This window comes from Pan troglodytes, chromosome 9 (genome assembly GCF_028858775.2).
Source record: "Pan troglodytes isolate AG18354 chromosome 9, NHGRI_mPanTro3-v2.0_pri, whole genome shotgun sequence".
Taxonomy (NCBI): domain Eukaryota; kingdom Metazoa; phylum Chordata; class Mammalia; order Primates; family Hominidae; genus Pan; species Pan troglodytes.
The window spans coordinates 51,310,302-51,330,000 of NC_072407.2; the positions used below are offsets into that span (position 1 = coordinate 51,310,302).

The following is a 19,699-nucleotide window of genomic DNA, read 5'->3' on the forward strand; positions in this document are numbered from 1 at the left end:
ATCCTATGTAGTATTAACCCCCAGGTTTAACACAGGCAAAGTAATACCTTTGTGGCAATGTCAGGACAATTACAGCTCTCGTTTAGTACCAGTCTGCCTATTTCTATGGACTATCCAGTTTTATTTTGGTCACTGCTCTATTTATAAATAAAATAGCATTTTATTTTAGTATATTCCTAACAGTTATTTGAAGTTTTCATTCATTAATAAACATCCATGAAGTGATTTACTAAGTGCCAGATTTTGTGCTAAAGAAATAGGGATGAAAAAGGCAAGGTTTCTACTCAAGAAGTTTGTGATTCACTATATTGCTGTGAGTAGTCTCTTCTAATAGGTGAGGGGAACAATGCCTTAGGAAAAAAGAACTTCCCTAGATCACACAGTAAGCCCATGATCAGCTGGAAGGAGATGAATTCTTTTTAGTCCTTGCCGTAGACATCTGTTTTTTTGTTTGTTTGTTTGTTTGTTTGTTTGTTTTTTTACACAGGGTCTCACTCTGTTGCCCAGGCTGGAGTGTAGTGGCACAGTCACTGCTCACTGCAGCTTTGACCTGTTAGGCTCAAGTGATCCTCCCACCTCAGCCTCCCAAGTAGCTGGGACTGCAGGCATACACCACCATGCCTGGCTAATTTTTTAGTTTTTTGTAGAGATGGGGTTTCCCTCTGTTGTCTAGGCCAGTCTCAAGCTCCTGGGTTAAGTGAGCCTCCTGCCTTGGCCTCTTAAAGTGGCATGAGCCACTGTGCCCAGCCTCTGCTTTTTAATGTGTATGTGCCTCTATAGGCTGTGTTAAAACACTGATAGACTTGTTACTTTATTAAACAGAGATGAGAATGGATGTTCTCTACAAGAGCTTATACGCATAGGTCCTTATCTTTAAGGCCTATGGGGAGAAAGGAAGATAAAAGTTAAATGAAACCAACTATTTAAAACTGGTTATCATTCCCACCCCCAGAGCCTTCTGTATGTGTGTTTTTAATAGAGTCAGTGACCTCCCAGAGTGAAGATTGGGAATAGGACTGAGAGGCTACTCAAGTTAATGGGCCTTAACTCTCTCTGAGTCTGAACAGACTGATTGGCTGATTGAGTGATTGATTTTTCTTTTGTGCTGACAGTTTATTAGGGGTTTTCTTTTCTTTTCTTTTCTTTTCTTTTTTTTTGAGATGGAGTCTCGCTGTGTCACCCAGGCTGGAGTGCAGTGGTGCGATCTCGGCTCATGGCAAGCTCCGCCTCCCGGGTTCACACTCTTCTCTTGCCTCAGCCTCCCAAGTAGCTGGGACTAAGGGTGCCCGCCACCACGCCCAGCTAATTTTTTGTATTTTTAGTGGAGATGGGGTTTCACCATGTTAGCCAGGATGGTCTTGATCTCCTGACTTCGTGATCTGCTCGCCTTGGCCTACCAAAGTGCTGGGATTACAGGCGTGAGCCACTGCTCCCGGCCAGGGGTTTTCAATAATGTTTTCTTTTCTTTTCTTTCTTTCTTTCTTTTTTTTTTTTTTTTTTTTTTGAGATAGAATCTTGCTCTGTCGCCCAGGCTGGAGTGCAGTGGCGCGATCTTGGCTCACTGCAATCTCCACCTCCCAGGTTCACACCATTCTCCTTCCTCAGCCTCCCGAGTAGCTGGGACTACAGGCGCCCAGCACCATGCCCGGCTAATTTTTTGTATTTTTAGGAGAGACGGGGTTTCACCGTGTTAGCCAGGATGGTCTCAATCTCCTGACCTTGTGATCTGCCCACCTCGGCCTCCCAAAATGCTGGGATTACAGGCATGAGCCACCGCGCCCGGCCTTCCTTACATATTAGTTCAACCTTCACCACAAAATCTAACCATGGATCGTAAAAATTAAATTGGCAATGGGGCTAGCCTGCTATACTTCCTGTTTACTTTTAGATGCTTTTCAAACCAATAAGGATGACATTTGTGGTGGAAGGAGCCAGAGTAATAGGAAAATTACTTCTCTTCGCTTAGAAGAAAATCCTCCACCTTGAGCATCTTCTGAACTTTTCACTATAAGACATCTCAGTGCTTGCTTGTACTCTTCAGCCGCATAACTGTGAAGATAGCAACCATCAGTTTCTCATAAATGGAAGCGGCAGTGAGAACCATCTACAGCAGTTTGGCTTCAAGGCCTGTGTAGAGGCCCATTATTCCAAAACACCTGTTAGCCATTTGTATGTCTTCTTTTGAGAGAGATCTATTCAGCTCATTTGCCCATTTTTAAATAGATTATTTGTGTTTTTTTGCTGTTCAGTTTTTTCTTTCTTGTATATTCTGGCTATTAATCCCTTGTCAGATGAATAGTTTGTAAATATTTTCTCCCATTCTGCAGACTGTCTCTTCACTCATTTCATCGTGTCCTTTGTTGTGTAGAAGCTTTTTAGTTTAATATAATCCTGTTTTTGCTTTTGTTGCCTGTACTTTTGAGGTCTCCATAAACTTTTTGCCCAGACCAATGTCCTGAAGCATTTCTGCTACGTTTTCTTCTAGTAGTTTTATAGTTTTGGGTCTTACAGTTAAGTCTTTAATCCATTTTGTGTTGATTTTTCTATATGGTGAGAGCTAGGGGTCTAGTTTTATTTTTCTGAATAATGGATATCAAGTTTTATGAGCAGCATTTATTGAAGAGACTGTCCCTAACCCCAGTGAATATTCTTGGTTCCTTTGTCAAAAAACAGTTGGCTATAAATATATGGATTTCTTTCTGGGTTCTCTATTCTGTTCCATTGGTCTATGGGTCTGTTTTTTATGCCAGTAGCATGCAGTTATGGTTACTATAGCTTTGTCTTATATTTTGAAGTCTAGTAGTGTGATTCCTTTTTGTCCAGGATTGTTTTGGCTATCGGGTCTTTTGTGGTTCCATATGAATTTTAGGATTGTTTTTTCTATTTCTGTGAAGAATACCATTGGTATTTTGGTACGGATTGCATTGAATCTGTAGATCACTTTTGGTAGTATGGTCATTTTCACAATATTCGTCCAATCCATGAACATGGTATATCTTTCCATTTTTTCCCTATACTCTTTCTTACATCAGTGTTTTTTATTTTTCCTCATGGAGATCTTTTACCTCCTTCATAAAAGATAAATTTCTCCTAAGAATTTATTCTTAGGGCATTAATTTGTGGCTATCGTAAATGAGATTGCCTTCTTGATTTCTTTTTCTGCTATTTTATTGTTGGTATATAGACACACTACTGATTTTTATGTTGATTTTGTATCCTGCAAGTTTATTGAATTCACTTATTAGTTCTGAGTTTTCTAGTGGAGATTTCAGGGCTTTCTTTCTTTTTTTTTTTTTTTTTTTTTAAGATGGAACCAGGCTGGAATAGTGCAGTGGTGCAGTATCAGCTCACTGCAACCTCCACCTCCCGGGCTCAAGCAGTCCTTCCATCTCAGTCTCCTGAGTAGCTGGGACTGTAGGCATGCACCACCATGCCCAGCTGATTTTTGTATTCTTTGTAGAGACAAGGTGTTGCCATGTTGCCCAGGCTGGTCTAGAACTCCTGGGCTCAAGCAGTCCACCCACCTTGGCCACCCAAAATGCTAGGATTAACAGGTGTGAAGCACAACACCCAGCCTAATTTTAGGGACAGTTTGACTTCCTTCTGTCCAAGTTGGATGCCCTTTATTTCTTTCTCTGGCCAATTGCTTTGATTAGCATTTCCAGTTGAATAAAAGTGGTGGAAGTAGACATCCTTGTCTTGCTACAGATTGTAGAGGAAAAACTTTCATCTTTCCCCATTCAGTATGATGTTGGTTGTGGGTTTGTCATATATGACTTTTATTGTTTTGAGGTATGTTCGCTCTGTACCTAACTTGTTGAGAGCTTTTATCATGAAGGAATGTTGACTTTTATCAAATACTTTTGTATTTGGTATTCGTTCTTCTTTAAATGTTTTTAGAATTCTGCATTGAAGCTATTGGGTCCTGAGGCTTTCTTTTCTTTTTTCTTTCTTTTTTTTTTTTTTTTTTTAAGATGGAGTCTTGCTCTGTTGCCCAGGCTGGAGTGCAGTTGTGCGATCTCGGCTCACTGCTACCCCTGCCTCCCGGGTTCAAGCAGTTCTCCTGCCTCAGTCTCCCAAGTAGCTGGGATTACAGGCGCTCACGACCACTCCTGGCTAATTTTTGTATTTTCAGTAGAGACAGGGTTTCACCGTGTTGGCCAGGGTGGTCTCAAACTCCTGACCTCAAGTGATCCACCGCCCCCCCCAAAGTGCTGGGATTACAGGCGTGAGCCACTGCGCCCAGCTTTTTTTCTTTGAGACAGAGTCTTGCTCTGTTGCTCGGGCTGGAGTGCAATGGTGTGATGTTGGCTCACTGCAACCTCTGCCTCCCAGGTTCAAGCAATTCTCATACCTCAGCCTCTTGAGTAGCTGGGATTACAGGTATTCACCACCATGCCTGGCTAATTTTTGTATTTTTAGTAGAGACAGAGTTTCACCACGTTGGCCAGGCTAGTCTTGAACTCCAGGCCTCAAGTGATCTGCCCGCCTCAGCCTCCCAAAGTGCTGGGATTATAGGCGTGAACCACCGTGCCCTGTGATGGGAAGCTTTTTATTACAGATTCAATCTCATTACTTGAAATTGGACTGTTCAGGTTTCTGTTTCTTGGTTAAATCTTGGTAGGTTGTCTGTCTAAATTTATCCGTTTCTAATTTGTTGGCATATAGTTATAGTCTCCAGTGATTTTTTGTTTTTCTGTGATGTCAATTGTAATGTTTACTTTTTTGTTTTTGGTGTTTTCTTGGCGGAGGTCTTTTCACTCTCTCTTTTTTTTTTTTGGTTAGTCTAGCTCTAATGGTTTGTGGATTTTGTTTATCTTTACAAAGATGAACTTTTCATTTTGTTGATTATTAATTTATTTATTTTGAGATGGAGTTTTGCTCTTGTTGCCCAGGCTGGAGTGCAGTGGTGCAATCTTGGCTCACTGCAGTCTCCACCTCCCAGGTTCAAGTGATTCTTCTGCCTCAGCCTCCCAAGTAGCTGAGATTACAGGTGCCCACCACCACAACCGGCTAAATTTTTTTTTGTATTTTTAGTAGAGATGGGGTTTTGCCATGTTGGCCAGGCTGGTCTCAAACTCCTGGCCTAAGGTGATCCACCCATCTCAGCCTCCCAAAATGCTGGGATTATAGGCATGAGCCACCACGCCCGGCCTATTTTTTTAAGTCTCAGTTTTATTTCTGCTCTGATCTTGATTATTTCTTCTAATTTTGGGTTTGGTTTGTTCTTGCTTTCACAATTCTTTGAGCTGCATCATTAAGTTGATTTGAAATCTTCCTACTTTTTTGATGTGACGTTTATTGCTATAAGCTTCTTTCTTAATACTGCTTTTGGTGTATCCCATAGGTTTTGGTATGCTGTGTTTTTATGTTCATTTGTGTGAAGAAATTTTTAAATTTCCTTCTTAATTTCTTTGTTGACCCATTGGTCACTCAGGAGCATATTGTTTAATTTCCATTTATTTGTATGATTTTAAAAGTTTCTTGTTATTTATTTCTAATTTTCAGAGCACAGTGTTCCTTTGTGGTCTGAAAAGATACTTGCTGTGATTTCAGTTTTCTTAAATTTCTCATTATACTTATTTCGTGGCCTAATATGTGGTCTGTCCTAGAGAATGTTCTGGGTGTTGATGAAAAGAATGTGTATTCTACACCTGTTGAATGGAATGTTCTGTAAATGTCTGTTAGGTCCATTTGGTCTAAAATGCAATCTAAATGTAAAATGTAGTATAAATCCGGTATTTCTGTGTTGATTTTCTGTCTAGATGATCTGTCCAATGCTGAGAGTGGGGTATTGAAGTCCCCAACTGTTATTGTATTGGTGTGTATCTCTCCCTTTAGATCTAATAATACTTGCTTTATATAGCTGTTCTGTGTTGAATGCATATATATTTGCAATTGTTATATCCTCTTGTTGTTATTACGTAATTACTTTCTTTGTCTCTTTTTAGGTTTTTTTTGTGTGTGTGAGACAAAGTCTCACTCTGTCGCCCAGGCTGGAGTGCAGTGGCATGATCTCCGCTCACTGCAACCTCCACCTCCTGGGTTCAAGCGATCTCCTGCCTCAGCCTCCCAAGTAGCTGGGACTACAGGCGTCTGCTGCCACGCCCAGCTAATTTTTGTATTTTTAGTAAAGACAGGGTTTCACCATGTTGGCCAGGCTGGTCTCAAACGCCTGACCTTGTGATCTGCCTGCTTCGGCCTCCCAAAGTGCTGGGATTACAGGCGTGAGCCACCGTGCTCAGCCTCTTTTTAGTTTTTGACATAAAGTCTGTTTTATCTGATATAATTATAGCTACTCTTGATTGCTTTTGGTTTCTATTTGTGTGAAATATGTTTCTCCATCCCTTCACTTTCAGTCTGTATGTGTCTTTGCTAGTGAAATGAGTTTCTTGTAGGCAGCATATAGTTAGGTCAAGTATTTTTTTTTTTTAATCCATTCAGCCAGTCTACCCCTTTTAAGTGAGGGAATTTAATCCATTTACATTCAAGGTTGTTATTGATAGTGTGGACTTACTTCTGTTGTTTTGTTAATTGTTTTCTGATTATTTTGTATGTCCTTTGTTTCTTCCTCTCTTATTTATCATTATGGTTTGGTGGTTTTCTGTAGAGATAAGGTTTGATTCTTTTCTTTTTCTTCTTTGTGTGTCTGTTCTACCAGTGGATTTCCTACTTTTGTGTATTTTCATGATAGTAATTATCATCTTTTTACTTCCAGATGTAGGACTCCCTTGAGCATGTCTTGTAAGGGTGTGATGACTTCCTCATTTTTTTTCATGTCTGGGAAAGACTTAGTTTATCCTTCATTTCTGAAGCACAACTTTGCTGGGTATAGTATTCTTGACTGAGAATCTTTTTCTTGCAGCGCTTTGAATATATCATCCCATTCTCTACTGGCTTGTAAATCTGTTAGTTTAATAGAGATTCCCTTAAATGTGACTTAACACTTTTCTCTTGCTGTTTTTTTTTTTTTTTTTTTGAGACGGAGTCTCACTCTGTCACCCAGGCTGGAGTACAGTGGTGCAATCTCGGCTCACTGCAAGCTCCGCCTCCTGGGTTCACACCATTCTCCTACCTCAGCCTCCTGAGTAGCTAGGACTAAGGTGCCTGCTACCATGCCTGGCTAATTTTTTTGTATTTTTAGTAGAGACGGGGTTTCACCATGTTAGCCAGGATGGTCTCGATCTCCTGACCTCGTGATCTGCCTGCCTCGGCCTCCCAAAGTGCTGGGATTACAGGCGTGAGCCACTGCACCCGGCCTTCTCTGGCTGTTTTTAGAATTCTCTCTTTGACTTTTGACAATTTGACTGTAATGTACCTTGGAGAGGCCTTTTTTTTTTTTTTTTTTTTTTTTTTTTGAGACAGTCTCGCTCTGTCACCCAGGCTGGAGTGTAGTAGTGTGATCTCAGCTCACTGCAACCTGCGCCGCTTGGGTTCAAGCTTTTCTCCTGCCTCAGCTTCCTGAGTAGCTGGGATTACAGGCATGCACCACCACGCTCGGCTAATTTTTTTGTATTTTTAGTAGAGATAGGATTTCACCGTGTTGGTCAGGCTGGTCTCAAACTCCTGACTTCAAATGATCTGCCCGCCTTGGCCTCCCAAAGTGCTGGAATTACAGGCGTGAGCCACCACCGCATCTGGCTGGAGAGGACTTTTTTGGGTTGAATCTGTTTGGGGACTTTTGAGCTTCCTGGATCTGGCTGTCCATCTCTCTCCCCAGACTTGGGAAGTTTTCAGCTATTATTTCATTAAATAAGTTTTTTATGCCTTTCCCCTTCTCTCTTTGGAAATCCAATAATATGAATATTTGTTTACTTAGTAAGATCCCCTAAGTGTTGTAGACCTTCTTGACTGTTTTCCATTCTTATTTTTTTCCCTCTGACTAATTTCGAATGACTTATCTTCAAATGTAGAGTCATTCTTCTGCTTGATCAAGTCTGCTGTTGTAGTTCTCTATTGTATTTTTTCCTTTTTTTTTTTTGAGACGGAGTTTCGCTCATGTTGCCTAGGCTGGAATGCAATGGCACTATCTCGGCTCACCGCAACCTCTGACTCGTGGGTTAAAGCAATTCTCCTGCCTCAGCCTCCCAAGTAGCTGGGATTACAGGCATGCACCACCACACCTGGCTAATTTTGTATTTTTTAATAGGGACGGGGTTTCTCCATGTTGCTTCGGCTGGCCTTGAGCTCCCAACCTCAGGCGATCCACCCACCTCACCTCCCAAAGTGTTGGGATTACAGGCGTGAGCCCCCACGCCTGGCCCTCTATTGTATTTTTTAAACTTTGTTCATTGAATTATTCAGTTGCAAGATTTCTGTTTGGTTTTTTGTTATGATTTTTATCTCTTTGTTGAATTTCTAATTCATATCATGAACTGTTTTTCTGATTTTGTTGAATCATCTATCTGTATTTTCTTGTATCTCATTGCATTTCCTTAAGATCATTACTTTTAATTTATTTTCTGGCAATTAATTGATTTCCTTTTCATTGGGGTCTATTACCAAAGAGTTATTATGTTCCTGTGGTGGAGTCATATGTCCTTGTTTTTTTTCATGTTTCTTATGTCTCTGTGTTGATACCCCACATCTGGCAGAACAGTCACTTCTTCCAAACTCTCTGGAGTGGCTTTCAAAGAGAAAGACTTTCACATGCAGTTGGGTTTTAGTGTGCCAGTTGGGAAGGGTATGGCAACTCTGTTTCTGGATAGATGTAGTGGTATGTTTTCTGTGTAGCTTCTTCAGCTGCATTCAACATGAGCAATAACTATGGGTGCCTCAAGAGTCCTAGGCTATAGAAGTGTGGCAGTGGCAGTGGTGGTATATGTTGTTAATATCCTTGGTGTCAAGGAGTTTTGGAGTCCTCCTATTCTCATTTTCCTCACAATGGAGTGACTCAGCCAAGAGAATCCCTCTTGGTGTCAGGTCTGACTGACATGGCCTACAAGCAGCTGCAGAGGCACTGGGTTCCAGGTACAGATGCGTGGAGTAGCTGTGGAGTCAGGTTTCCAGGCTTAGGGTCTCACAAACCTATTGTGGCACCTGGGTATTGGGGTACAGATTTGCTCTCTGTGGCAAGGTTGGATGTAGGTTGCCCACAGAGCCAGGATCTGAGGCACCCGCTAGCAGCTCAGGCCCAGGGGACTGGCTCATAACTGTGATTCTAATACTGGGGGATAGGCCATAGCACTGGCCTTACTCTGTGGAAGAAGTGGTGCTCTGGAGGTTTGGGCCTAGGGAGCAGGGTACAGCTGCAATTCAGGGATCTGAGCCAATAGGGCTCAGTGGCAGCTCAGGTCCCACGGAATGAGGCACCATGTAGTAGTGACTCTAGACTCCAGGATGGTGGGGCTTGGCTGTATCCTAGACTCTGTGAAGCCAAGTGCAATGGCAGCGAATACCCCAGCATGGCAGAGCACAGCTGTCATTTGGGCCCTGGGGGTCAGGGAGCAGCACAGCAATGACTCCACTCCCCAGGAAGAGGGTATCTTAGCAGCTCAGACTCTAGGGGCAAGTCCAGTTCCAGGGAAGCAGGGTACTGGAGTTGTTTGGCTAGGGCAAGGTATCTCAGCTCAGCCACTGCTCTGTTTCCTGGGACATGGGGTACTGTGTCAGCTCAGCCCTGGAATGCGTAGCTGCTCAGCTTGGCCAGCCACCAATTCCCCTGGGGACAATGTGCTGCTTTAGCACAGGCCTAGTGTGGGCATGACTGTTCTGGGTGACCCAGGCACAGTATCCTTGGAATGCAGGGTGCCGCTTCAAGTTAGGTGCTAGGATGCATGACTGCCCTGGGTGGCCAAGGCACCATTCCCTGGGATACAGATTGCTTCTTCACCTTAGGCACCAGGGAGGCCTGACTGCTCTGAGCAGTCTAAGTACTGTTTTCCTAGTGGATAGGGTACTGCTTCAGCTGCAGCCCAAGGGGAGTGGGGAGGGGTAGGTGGAGTGGCTCTGCCTCCACTTGGCCTCTTGGGGAATCATGTAATAGCTGCTCACAGCTTGGCTTAGATTGTCAAGACATCAGGCTAGAGTGGTTTGTTGGTGGCTTAGCCTCAGGAATGAAGGGGAGCTGTGGCCATCTGTCCCCAGAGCAAAAAACAATCCCACTGTAGCTCCACTTCCAAGATGGCATAGCACAGTAGCTGCACAGGCCACAGGGGCTGGCGCATAGTATTGGCTCCTTCTCTGGAGGGAGCACAGCTGTATGGACTCCAGGCAGCTCCTTCAGCTGGGCTTAGTGCCTAGAGGACTGTAGGGAAGCCAGTGGTGAAGTCTGTAGGTGTCCAAGGTGCTGGTGGCAGTTTCTAGAATTGTCTTGCTTACTTCCTTGCTGTGGGGAGAAGTTCCTCCTTGTTCCCAGCTGATCCTAGATGGGGGAAGGGGGATGGGGGGGAGGCCTGATATTGCCATCTGTTCTCTATGTGGCCATCCTGAGTTTCTGTGCTCATCAGCATTCCTGTCACCCTTCTGATGCACCCCCACGGTCTCCCTCAGTTATTTTTGTTAAAAGTATAGCTGTTTATTACTCTACTTCTCTTTGTGAGGGGGATGTGCTTTAGGGGCTGCTCGGCCATCTTGCTGACATTACTCCCCTAGGCTGTTTTTTTTGTTGTTGTTACTTTTTAAAAATATTTATTTATTTACTTTTGAGACAAGGTCTTGCTCTGGTGCCCAGACTGCAGTGCAGGGTGCAGTCATGGCTTGGTGCAGTCATGGCTTACTCCAGCCTCAAACTTCTGGGCTCAAGCAATCCACCCACCTCAGCCTCCCAAGTAGCTGGGACTGTAGGCATGCACCATCCCTCCTGGCTGAGATTTTTATACTTTTTTTTTTTTTTTGGTAGAAACAGGGTCTTGCTATGTTGCCCAGGCTGGTCTTGAACTTCTGGGCTTAAGTGATCCTCCTGTTTCATCCTACCAAAGTGCCAGGACTATAGATGTGAGCTATCATGCCTGGCCAAAGTGAGCTGCTTTAATAAGAGTATTTGAAATTATTCCAGTGTGTTTTAATTCCAAATGTATTAAAATAGGTATGATGGAGTATCGGTCTTGCAGGAAGCCATTCAGCTTCAGTGTGCTACCTTTTCTGGCATCTTTCTGGGACAAATTCATATTTGTTCTATGCTGGTGAGCAAGGGCTCTTTATACAGAGCTGCTGAGTGTAGCGACCTAAATTTTTTGCTCAAACAAGGCTGTTTTAATAAGAAATAAATTATATAAAGTCACGTGCTCCATTTAGTAAAATATTGGGCTGTGAACCAGGAGACTGGTATTTAGTCACACTGATTAGGTCTTACCCAATAACCTTTGATCAGTTGCCTCTCTACTTACTCTATTTCATGTGTTGTGAAATGGCATGATATTACCTACCTCTGATCTAGTTGAAAATCTTTTTTTTTTTTTTTTTTTTGGTGAGATGGAGTCTCATTCTGTCACCCAAGCTGGAGTCTCACTCTGTCACCCAAGCTGGAGTGCAGTGGTGCAATCTTGGCTCACTGCAACCTCTGCCTCCAGGGTTCAAGCGATTCTCCTGCCTTAGCCTCCCGAGTAGCTGGGACTATAGGTGCATGCCACCACACCCAGCTAATTTTTTGTATTTTTAATAGAGACAGGGTTTCACCATGTTAGCCAGGATGGTCTCAATCTCCTGACGTGGTGATCCCAACCACCTTGGCCTCCCAAAGTGTTGGGATTACAGGCGTGAGCCACTGCACCCAGCTGAAAATCTTTTAATGAATAGAAAATCTACTCAGAAGTAGCAGATGAAGTTAGTGATATTTTTTAGGGTCAGTAAGAGTTGATAGGAAAGAAGAAATGAACATTTCTCAGTTACTGGCCAGGTGCTAGGTACTGTTAGGTGCCTTATATGTATCTTCAAATTTAATTCTTGTAAAGTAGTCCTATGAGGTAGGTATTATAACCTTCCTTTGACAGATAAGGAAAATGAGGCTCAGAGAAGCTGATTTCTGTACCTAAGGTCACACAGCTAATAAGAGGCACGGATCTGAACTTTGGTCAGTCTGATGGCAAACCCTGGGTTCTTTCTGCTGTGTTATGTTGCTATACAGAGAATTAATCTGATTGTTGTTTTTGTTGCTTTAAAGAGAAAATAACCTTACAGAGACTAAGGAGTAAAGATAAGTCAAAAATGAAAACTTTATTGTATAGTTTAGAAGGCAGTAACAGAAAGCAGCGTAAGTGGACTTGCAGAAGCAGGGGTACTGGAGTTTATGTTGCTAATGGATGGTGACTGGTGTGAGAGCCTCTTAGTGAAATGCGTGGTTTCCTTTGTCTCTATTCATTGCTACCTCTGGCCACTGACCTATCACCTCTTCTCTCTAGGGTAAAGCCCACAGCTTGAAGCCAAGCATAAAGGAGAAGCTGGCAGGCAGCCCCATTCGTACTTCTGAAGATGTGAGCCAGCGAGTCTATCTCTATGAGGGACTCCTAGGTGAGAAACACACTGGGAAGGCCCTTTGCACTGGAGAAAGCTGACTCAGCCAGGGGAGAGGGTCACACTGAACAAGTAGCTGGTTGTCTTTCTACTGATCTTAATGCTAACATTAGATAGCAGTTTTATACCTGAAGCAAGCGACTTACTGGGTCCAGAACAAGCAGTGGGTGAAAACTGCACAAGATTGGGTTTTGATGTTAATCAACAGCCTCTGCCTTTCTGTCTTCCTTTCTTTCCTTTCTTGCTACCATGGTCCTTCCTGCTCTCAAATTGGCAGGAAGGGACAAAGGATCCATGTGGGACCAGTTAGAGGATGCAGCTATGGAGACCTTTTCTATAAGTAACCACATTTATTTGTGTGCTGTGTTCATTCCTCCTCCTTGGGAGGGACTGGGCCTTACTTGGAGGCATCTGGGGCTGGTGGCAGGCATGTTCGATCTGGGGTAGACAGATTGTGTTTCCTTTGCCCTGGAATTTGTAATTATTCCCTTTTATCTGGACTTTACTCTTTATTTTTGTTTGGCAGCTATATTCTTAAATGTTAAATAGGCCCCCTAAGAAACCTTTATTCTATGCAGGCAAAGAGCGTTCTACTTTATGGGACCAAATGCAATTCTGGGAAGATGCCTTCTTAGATGCTGTGATGTTGGAGAGAGAAGGGATGGGTATGGACCAGGGTCCCCAGGAAATGATCGACAGGTATGGGGCTTAGGAAACCATTGGGAATCAGCAAACTCAGCCTCCTCCCAGTTAGTTCTGTGGTCTCCCACTTGAGGGCTGACTTGTGCTTGGTCTTCTCCTTAGGTACCTGTCCCTTGGAGAACATGACCGGAAGCGCCTGGAAGATGATGAAGATCGCTTGCTGGCCACACTTTTGCACAACCTCATCTCCTACATGCTGCTGATGAAGGTAATGTCAATTTTGCTGTGTCCAGCTCCGCTGATCCTAGAGGGGCAAGGCTTGTTCCTGTCGCCTAAATTTCGGGGTAGCTGGGAAGCTATCAAGGTATCTTAACTTAGGGCTATCTTCTTGATTGAAAGTCTGAGGCCTCTCTGCCGGCTTACAAATGTTCCATTTATCTGAAGCTGCCAGCCAGTTTTACTAAGGAGTGTTGTAGGAAGAACTGATGATTCTCTTTTTTTTTTTTTTTTGAGACGGAGTCTTGCTCTGTCACCCAGGCAGGAGTGCAGTGGCGCAATCTCAGCTCACTGCAACCTCTGCCTCCCCAGTTCAAGTGATTCTTGTGCCTCAGCCTCCCAAGTAGCTGCGATTACAGGCGCACACCACCATACCCAGCTAGTTTTTGTATTTTTAGTAGAGACAGGGTTTCACCATGTTGGCCAGGCTGGTCTCAAACTCCTGACCTCAAGTGGTCCACCCACCTTGGCCTCCCAAAGCGCTGGGATTACAGGCATGAGCCAGTGCACCCGACCAAGAACTGATGATTCCATAGTATTTATTTATTTATTTATTTTCATTTTCTTTTTTTTTGAGACAGAGTCACACTCTGTCACCCAGGCTGGAGTACAGTGGCGTGATCTTGGCTCACCACATCCTCTGCCTCCCGGGTTCAAGCAATTCTCCTGCCTCAGCCTCCCAAGTAGCTGGGATTACAGGCATCTGCCACCATGCCTGGCTAATTTTTCTACTTTTAGTAGAGGCGGGGTTTCACAATGTTGGCCAGGCTGGTCTCTCGTACTTCTGACCTCAAGTGATCCTCCTGCCTCAGCCTCCCAAAGTGCTGGGATTACAGGCAGGAGCCACCACACCCAGCCATTATTTATTTATTTTGAGATATATGTGGTCTCTCTTTACTAAGTAGTTTTAGGGTGCCAATAGAGCTTCCCACAAAATACAATGAATTAATTTTTTTTTTACAATAGTAGATTTTAAAACCTTAGAAAGGATGCTCAGGACCAGGCGCGGTGGCTCATGCCTGTAATCCAAGCACTTTGGGAGACCACGGCGGGCAGACCACCAGAGGTCAGGAGTTCGAGACCAGCCTGACCAATATGGTGAAATCCTGTCTCTACTAAAAATACAAAAGTTAGCTGGGCATGGTGGCTCATGCCTCTAATCCCAGCTACTTGGGAGGCTGAGACAGGAGAATTGCTTGAACCTGAGAGAAGGAGGTTGCAGTGAGCCAAGATTCCACCATTGTACTCCAGCCTGGGCAACAAGAGCGAAAATCCATCTCAAAAAAAAAAAAAAGAAACGATGCTCAGAATTTGTTTTTCAGCACAGCCCTATATCTTACAGAATTTTCTATAGTTATAAAAAGAGCCACTCATTAACAAAGTAATAGTAGATTTTAACTTGATTTGGTTGTACTTGGTTTTATAGCTGTGGAAGAAGTATGTTACCAAGTAGAAGAGTTCTGCTCTGAAAGAGAAACATAAATCTGGAGTTGATGGGTAGAAGAGAATTGTTTGGAGAACGAGCCACTGGGTTTCTCCTCCTTCTGTTCTCCCCAACCTCCCTAAGTGTGAAGGGATCAGTTGATCAAATGCAGAGAATGCCCCCAGCCCCTCTTGGTGTGCTTCATTTCCTGGTGTAAGTTGCACTGTACTCTGTGGAATTTGGAGGGTACCAGTTGACTCTGGCTGAGAAAGGATGATGATCCCTAACCTTCAGAGATGTCTTGGCTACCCAGTCTGGTGTTGCCACTCTAAGTCATTGTTTCTGAATTATACTATGAAGAGCCTTGGGTGTTTTTAGAGCCCTTGTAGGGGTGAACGTTGTGGTATTGAGTGGGGATAGGGAGAAAGTGTCCCCTGGAACCAGAACTGCTCTAAGAGCCACTTTTATGCAGAAGCTAACTAAAGACAGAGCCAGGACTTTTCTTCCCCTCATGGTGGCAGAATACACAGTTGAAAGTTTTCTCCCATGTTCAGTGATGTGGTCTTTCAGAATTCCACTTCTCTCAGATGGTGGGAAGCCCACTTGTACATTCTCTTTTCTCTACCTCAGTCGGGAGGAGAGCAGATCCCTTGTTAAGAGTCATGTGTTGGCTTTTCAGGTAAATAAGAATGACATCCGCAAGAAGGTGAGGCGCCTAATGGGAAAGTCGCACATTGGGCTTGTGTACAGCCAGCAAATCAATGAGGTGCTTGATCAGCTGGCAAACCTGGTAAGCACGTCTGGCCACCCTTTAGGCTTCCCCATGGGTCATTTCTTGGTTTGTGTCACTTGCAGTCCAGTTCACCCCGTTTTTGAAAATGGAGCAGTTGTCTTTGACTGTAAATGAGGCATTAGTCTCTGTGTTCTGTGATGGGATTCTCTGTATAAAACCATCGTAGTGCATCAGTTTTGATGTGTGGTCTGTGAACTGCTGAGGGTTCAGAAGGTGAAAACGATTTCAAATGATTCTAAAATGTTATTTGCTGTTTTCACGGGGTTACATTTGCACTGATGGTACCAAAGCAGTGATGGGTAAAACTGCTGGCACTGTAACCCAAGTGAAGACAATGGCCCCAAACTATGCCAGCAGCCATTGCATTCCTTGCCTTCATATACTCTCAGTTTTTCATTTTTGTTTTGTTTGTTTGTTTTTTGAGACTGACTCTCTCTCTGTTGCCCAGGCTGGAGTGCAGTAGCGCAATCTTGGCTCACTGCAACCTCCACCTCCTGGGTTCAAGCGATTCTCATGCCTCAGCCTCCCAAGTAGCTGGGATTACAGGCATGTGCCCCCCCACCCAGCTAATTTTTGTATATATATATATATTTTTTGAGACAGAGTTTCAGTCTCTTGTTGCCCAGACTGGAGTGCAATGGCGCAATTTTGGCTCACTGCAACCTCTGCCTCCCGAGTTCAAGCAGTTTTCCTGCTTCAGCCTCCCGAGTAGCTGAAGCTCCTGAGGTTACAGGCATGCACCACCACGCCCAGCTAATTTTTGTATTTTCAGTAGAGATGGGCATTCCCCCTGTTGGCCAGGCTGATCTTGAACTCCTGACCTCAAGTGATCTGCCTGCCTCAGCTCCCAAAGTTCTGGGATTACGGGTGTGAACCACCGCACCTGGCTTACACTCTTAGTTTTTTAAAAATGCCAGTTGTGCTTGTAAATGTCCTTGAAGAAGCAGTGAAGACTGTTACTCTTATTAAATTGATTAATTATAAATGTTTTTAATATTCTTTGTGACAAAATGGGAAGTACACATAAAGCATCTCTGTTGCAAACCCAGTATGATGGTTGTTTTGAAGAAAAGCAATTTGCAGCCTTGATTTGTTCACCTTGAGTTGCAAGTGAACTTAATCGCTTTGTTCATGGAACATCATTTTTACTGGTAAGGACAATTAATAAACCATGGTTATTCAGAGTACCCAACTGGCAGACATTTTCCTTCAGTTAATCAAGTGAGCCTGTTGTTTCAGGGAAAACAACTGACAGTATTTGTTGCCAATGATAAGATTCAGCTTTTAAGTGAAAATAAGAATTTTGGCAGAGTTTTGAACTTGAAGCTTCCCAATATTTAAAGACTTTTCTAATGAGATTGGTGGTGATATTAATGAATGTGATTTTTTAAACATTGATTTAATATTACAAAATATGTCAACATTTGGAAGAGCTGTGTAACTCAGTGAAACACTATTTTCTTTCTTTTTTTTTTTTTTTGGAGACGGAATCTCGCTCTGTGGCCCAGGCTCGAGTGCAGTGGCAGGATGCTGGCTCACTGCTACCTCCGCCTCCTGGGCTCCTGGGTTCAAGCAATTCTCCTGCCTCAGCCTCCTGAGCAGCTGGGAGTACAGGCGTATGCTGCCACACCTGGCTAGTTTTTTTTTTTTTTTTTTTGTATTTTAATAGAGACGGGGTTTCACCATCTTGCCCAGGCTGTGGTCTTGAACTCCTGAGTTTAGTCAATCCGCCCACCTTGGCCTTCCAAAGTTCTAGGATTACAGGCACCCAGCCAACAGTATTTTCTAAATACCAATGTATGATGTTGTAAATTCAAGTATGGATAAAAGATCTACTCAAAATGCAAGGCAGAGATATGGATCTTAATTTTTAAATAACATTTTTTTCAGTCTGGGGAACATAGACCCCATTTCTTTTTTTTTGTTTGTTTGTTTTTGAGACGGAGTCTCACTCTGTCACCCGGGCTGGAGTGCAGCGGCGCGATCTCGGCTCACTACAACCTCCGCCTCCCGGGTTCAAGCTATTCTCCTGCCTCAGCCTCATGAGTAGCTGGGATTACAGGTGCCCGCCACAACGCCCGGCTAATTTTTATGTTTTTAGTAGAGATGGGGTTTCACCACGTTGGTCAGGCTGGTCTCCAACTCCTGACCTTTTGATCCGCCCACCTCGGCCTCCCAAAGTGCTGGGATTACAGGTGTGAGCCACCGCGCCCAGCCAAGGGAGACCCCATTTCTACAAAAAATAAAAAAATTAGCTAGGCATGGCGGCATGCACCTGTAGTCCCAGCTACTTGGGAGGCTGAGGTGGGAGGATCACTTGAGCTCAGGAGGTTGAGGCTGCCGTGAGCACCACTGCACTCCAGCCTGGGTGACAGAATGAGACCCTGTCTCAAAAAAAAAAAAAAAAAAAAAGTGTATGGAGAATAGGGTCTCACTTTGTTGCCCAGACTGGTCTCCAACTCCTGCCTGGGCTCAAACGGTACTCCTGACTTGGCCTCCCAAAGTGTTGGGATTATAGGAATGAGCCACCATGTCTGGCCTAAATGGATTTTAATGTAACAATGTAAAATGTTCATTGATGTGCTTTCAGATTCCACACTGCAACTAACTTTCAAAAGCTGCTTTTGCTGGGTGTTGTGGTTTATGCCTGTAATTCCAGGTACTTGGGAGGCTGAGGCAGGAGTGTCATTTAAGCCCAGGAGTTCAGAGCTGTGGTGGGCTATGGTCATGCCACTGCACTCCAGCCTGGATGACAGAGCGAAACCTTGTCTCTAAAAAAAAAGAAGCTTCTGCTTCCCAAGTTCTGGTATAGTGTTAAAGAAGAATACGTCTATTTATCTGAAAAGGCTATGAAAATCCTCTTCCATTTTCCAAATACGTATCTGTGAGGTCAAGTTTTTTTCATATACCTCAACCAAAGCAACATACTGCAACAGACTCAATGCAGAGGCAGATAGGAGAATGCAACTATTTGATTCTAAGCCAAACATTAAAGAGATTTGCAAAAATGTGAAACCGTGCCCTTTTTTTTGAAAATATAGTTATTTTATAAAAAATGTTTATATTACTATGTAATGGGTTATATTAATCAATTATTAATTGTTTTTATAATTAATCATTTGAGAAATTTGTTTAAATTTCTAGTATGTAAATATCTATAAATATAACTCACATAAACAAAAGCTCTTTGGAATCTTCAATAAATTTTAAGAGATATAGGGCCTCTGAGACCAAAACATCTGAAACCACTTCCCTGGTGACCAGTGGCCAGCAGATGAGACTGTGCTGAGGAAGCCGATATGAATTTGATTGCTGGATGGGGAATTCTTGGCCCAGAGCCCTCTGAGAGGGATGTATGACTGTCCCTAAAAAATCTCTCTTTCATCAGAATGGACGCGATCTCTCTATCTGGTCCAGTGGCAGCCGGCACATGAAGAAGCAGACATTTGTGGTACATGCAGGGACAGATACAAACGGAGATATCTTTTTCATGGAGGTAGGTGCTGGTTCATGCTGGGGGCCCAAAGGGCTATTGAGAGTCACAGGGAACTCATAGGACCGATGCCAGGATATTTTTCTCATTTATCTCATTCATCTTCATGATCTATTTATCATTAAGTTATCAGATTGGTTTTTTTGTTTTTTGCGTGTGTGTTTTTTTGAGATAGTGTCTCACTCTGTCACCCAGGCTGGAGTGCAGTGGCTTGATCTCGGCTCACTGCAACCTCCGCCTCCCGGGTTCAAGCAGTTCTCCTGCCATAGCCTCCCAAGTAGCTGGGATTACAGGCGCCAGCCACCATGCCCGGGTGATTTTTCTATTTTTAATAGAGATGGGGTTTGATCATGTTGGCCAGGCTGGTCTCAAACTCCTGACCTCAAGTAATCCACCCACCTTGGCCTTCCAAAATGCTGGGATTACAGGCATGAGCCACCGCACCCGGCCAAATTATCAGATTGTTATTCAAATAATTAAATTTTATATAGTAGATGATACCCATTTCTTTTTTTTTTTTTGAGACAGAGTATTGCTCTGTCACCCAGGCTGGAGTGCAGTGGTGTGATCTTGGCTCACTGCAGCCTCCACCTCCCAGGTTCAAGCAATTCTCCTGCCTCAG

General features: G+C 43.6%; 1 protein-coding gene across 50 annotated transcripts in view; it reads left to right on the forward strand.

Moving 5' to 3' along the window:
* MADD (MAP kinase activating death domain) overlaps positions 1 to 19,699 on the forward strand; it is a 60,138-nt gene that overhangs the window by 26,286 nt on the left and 14,153 nt on the right. For 31 of the 50 annotated variants that reach the window (XM_063782919.1, XM_054661318.2, XM_016920827.4 and 28 more), the window contains 6 exons: positions 12,339 to 12,447; positions 12,728 to 12,790; positions 13,029 to 13,149; positions 13,255 to 13,360; positions 15,471 to 15,581; positions 18,973 to 19,080. In XM_063782919.1, coding sequence (XP_063638989.1) covers positions 12,339 to 12,447; positions 12,728 to 12,790; positions 13,029 to 13,149; positions 13,255 to 13,360; positions 15,471 to 15,581; positions 18,973 to 19,080 — 618 coding nt within the window. The remainder of the gene's footprint in view (positions 1 to 12,338; positions 12,448 to 12,727; positions 12,791 to 13,028; positions 13,150 to 13,254; positions 13,361 to 15,470; positions 15,582 to 18,972; positions 19,081 to 19,699) is intronic. The other 19 variants (XM_054661301.2, XM_063782921.1, XM_054661304.2 and 16 more) reach the window with 1 other exon arrangement.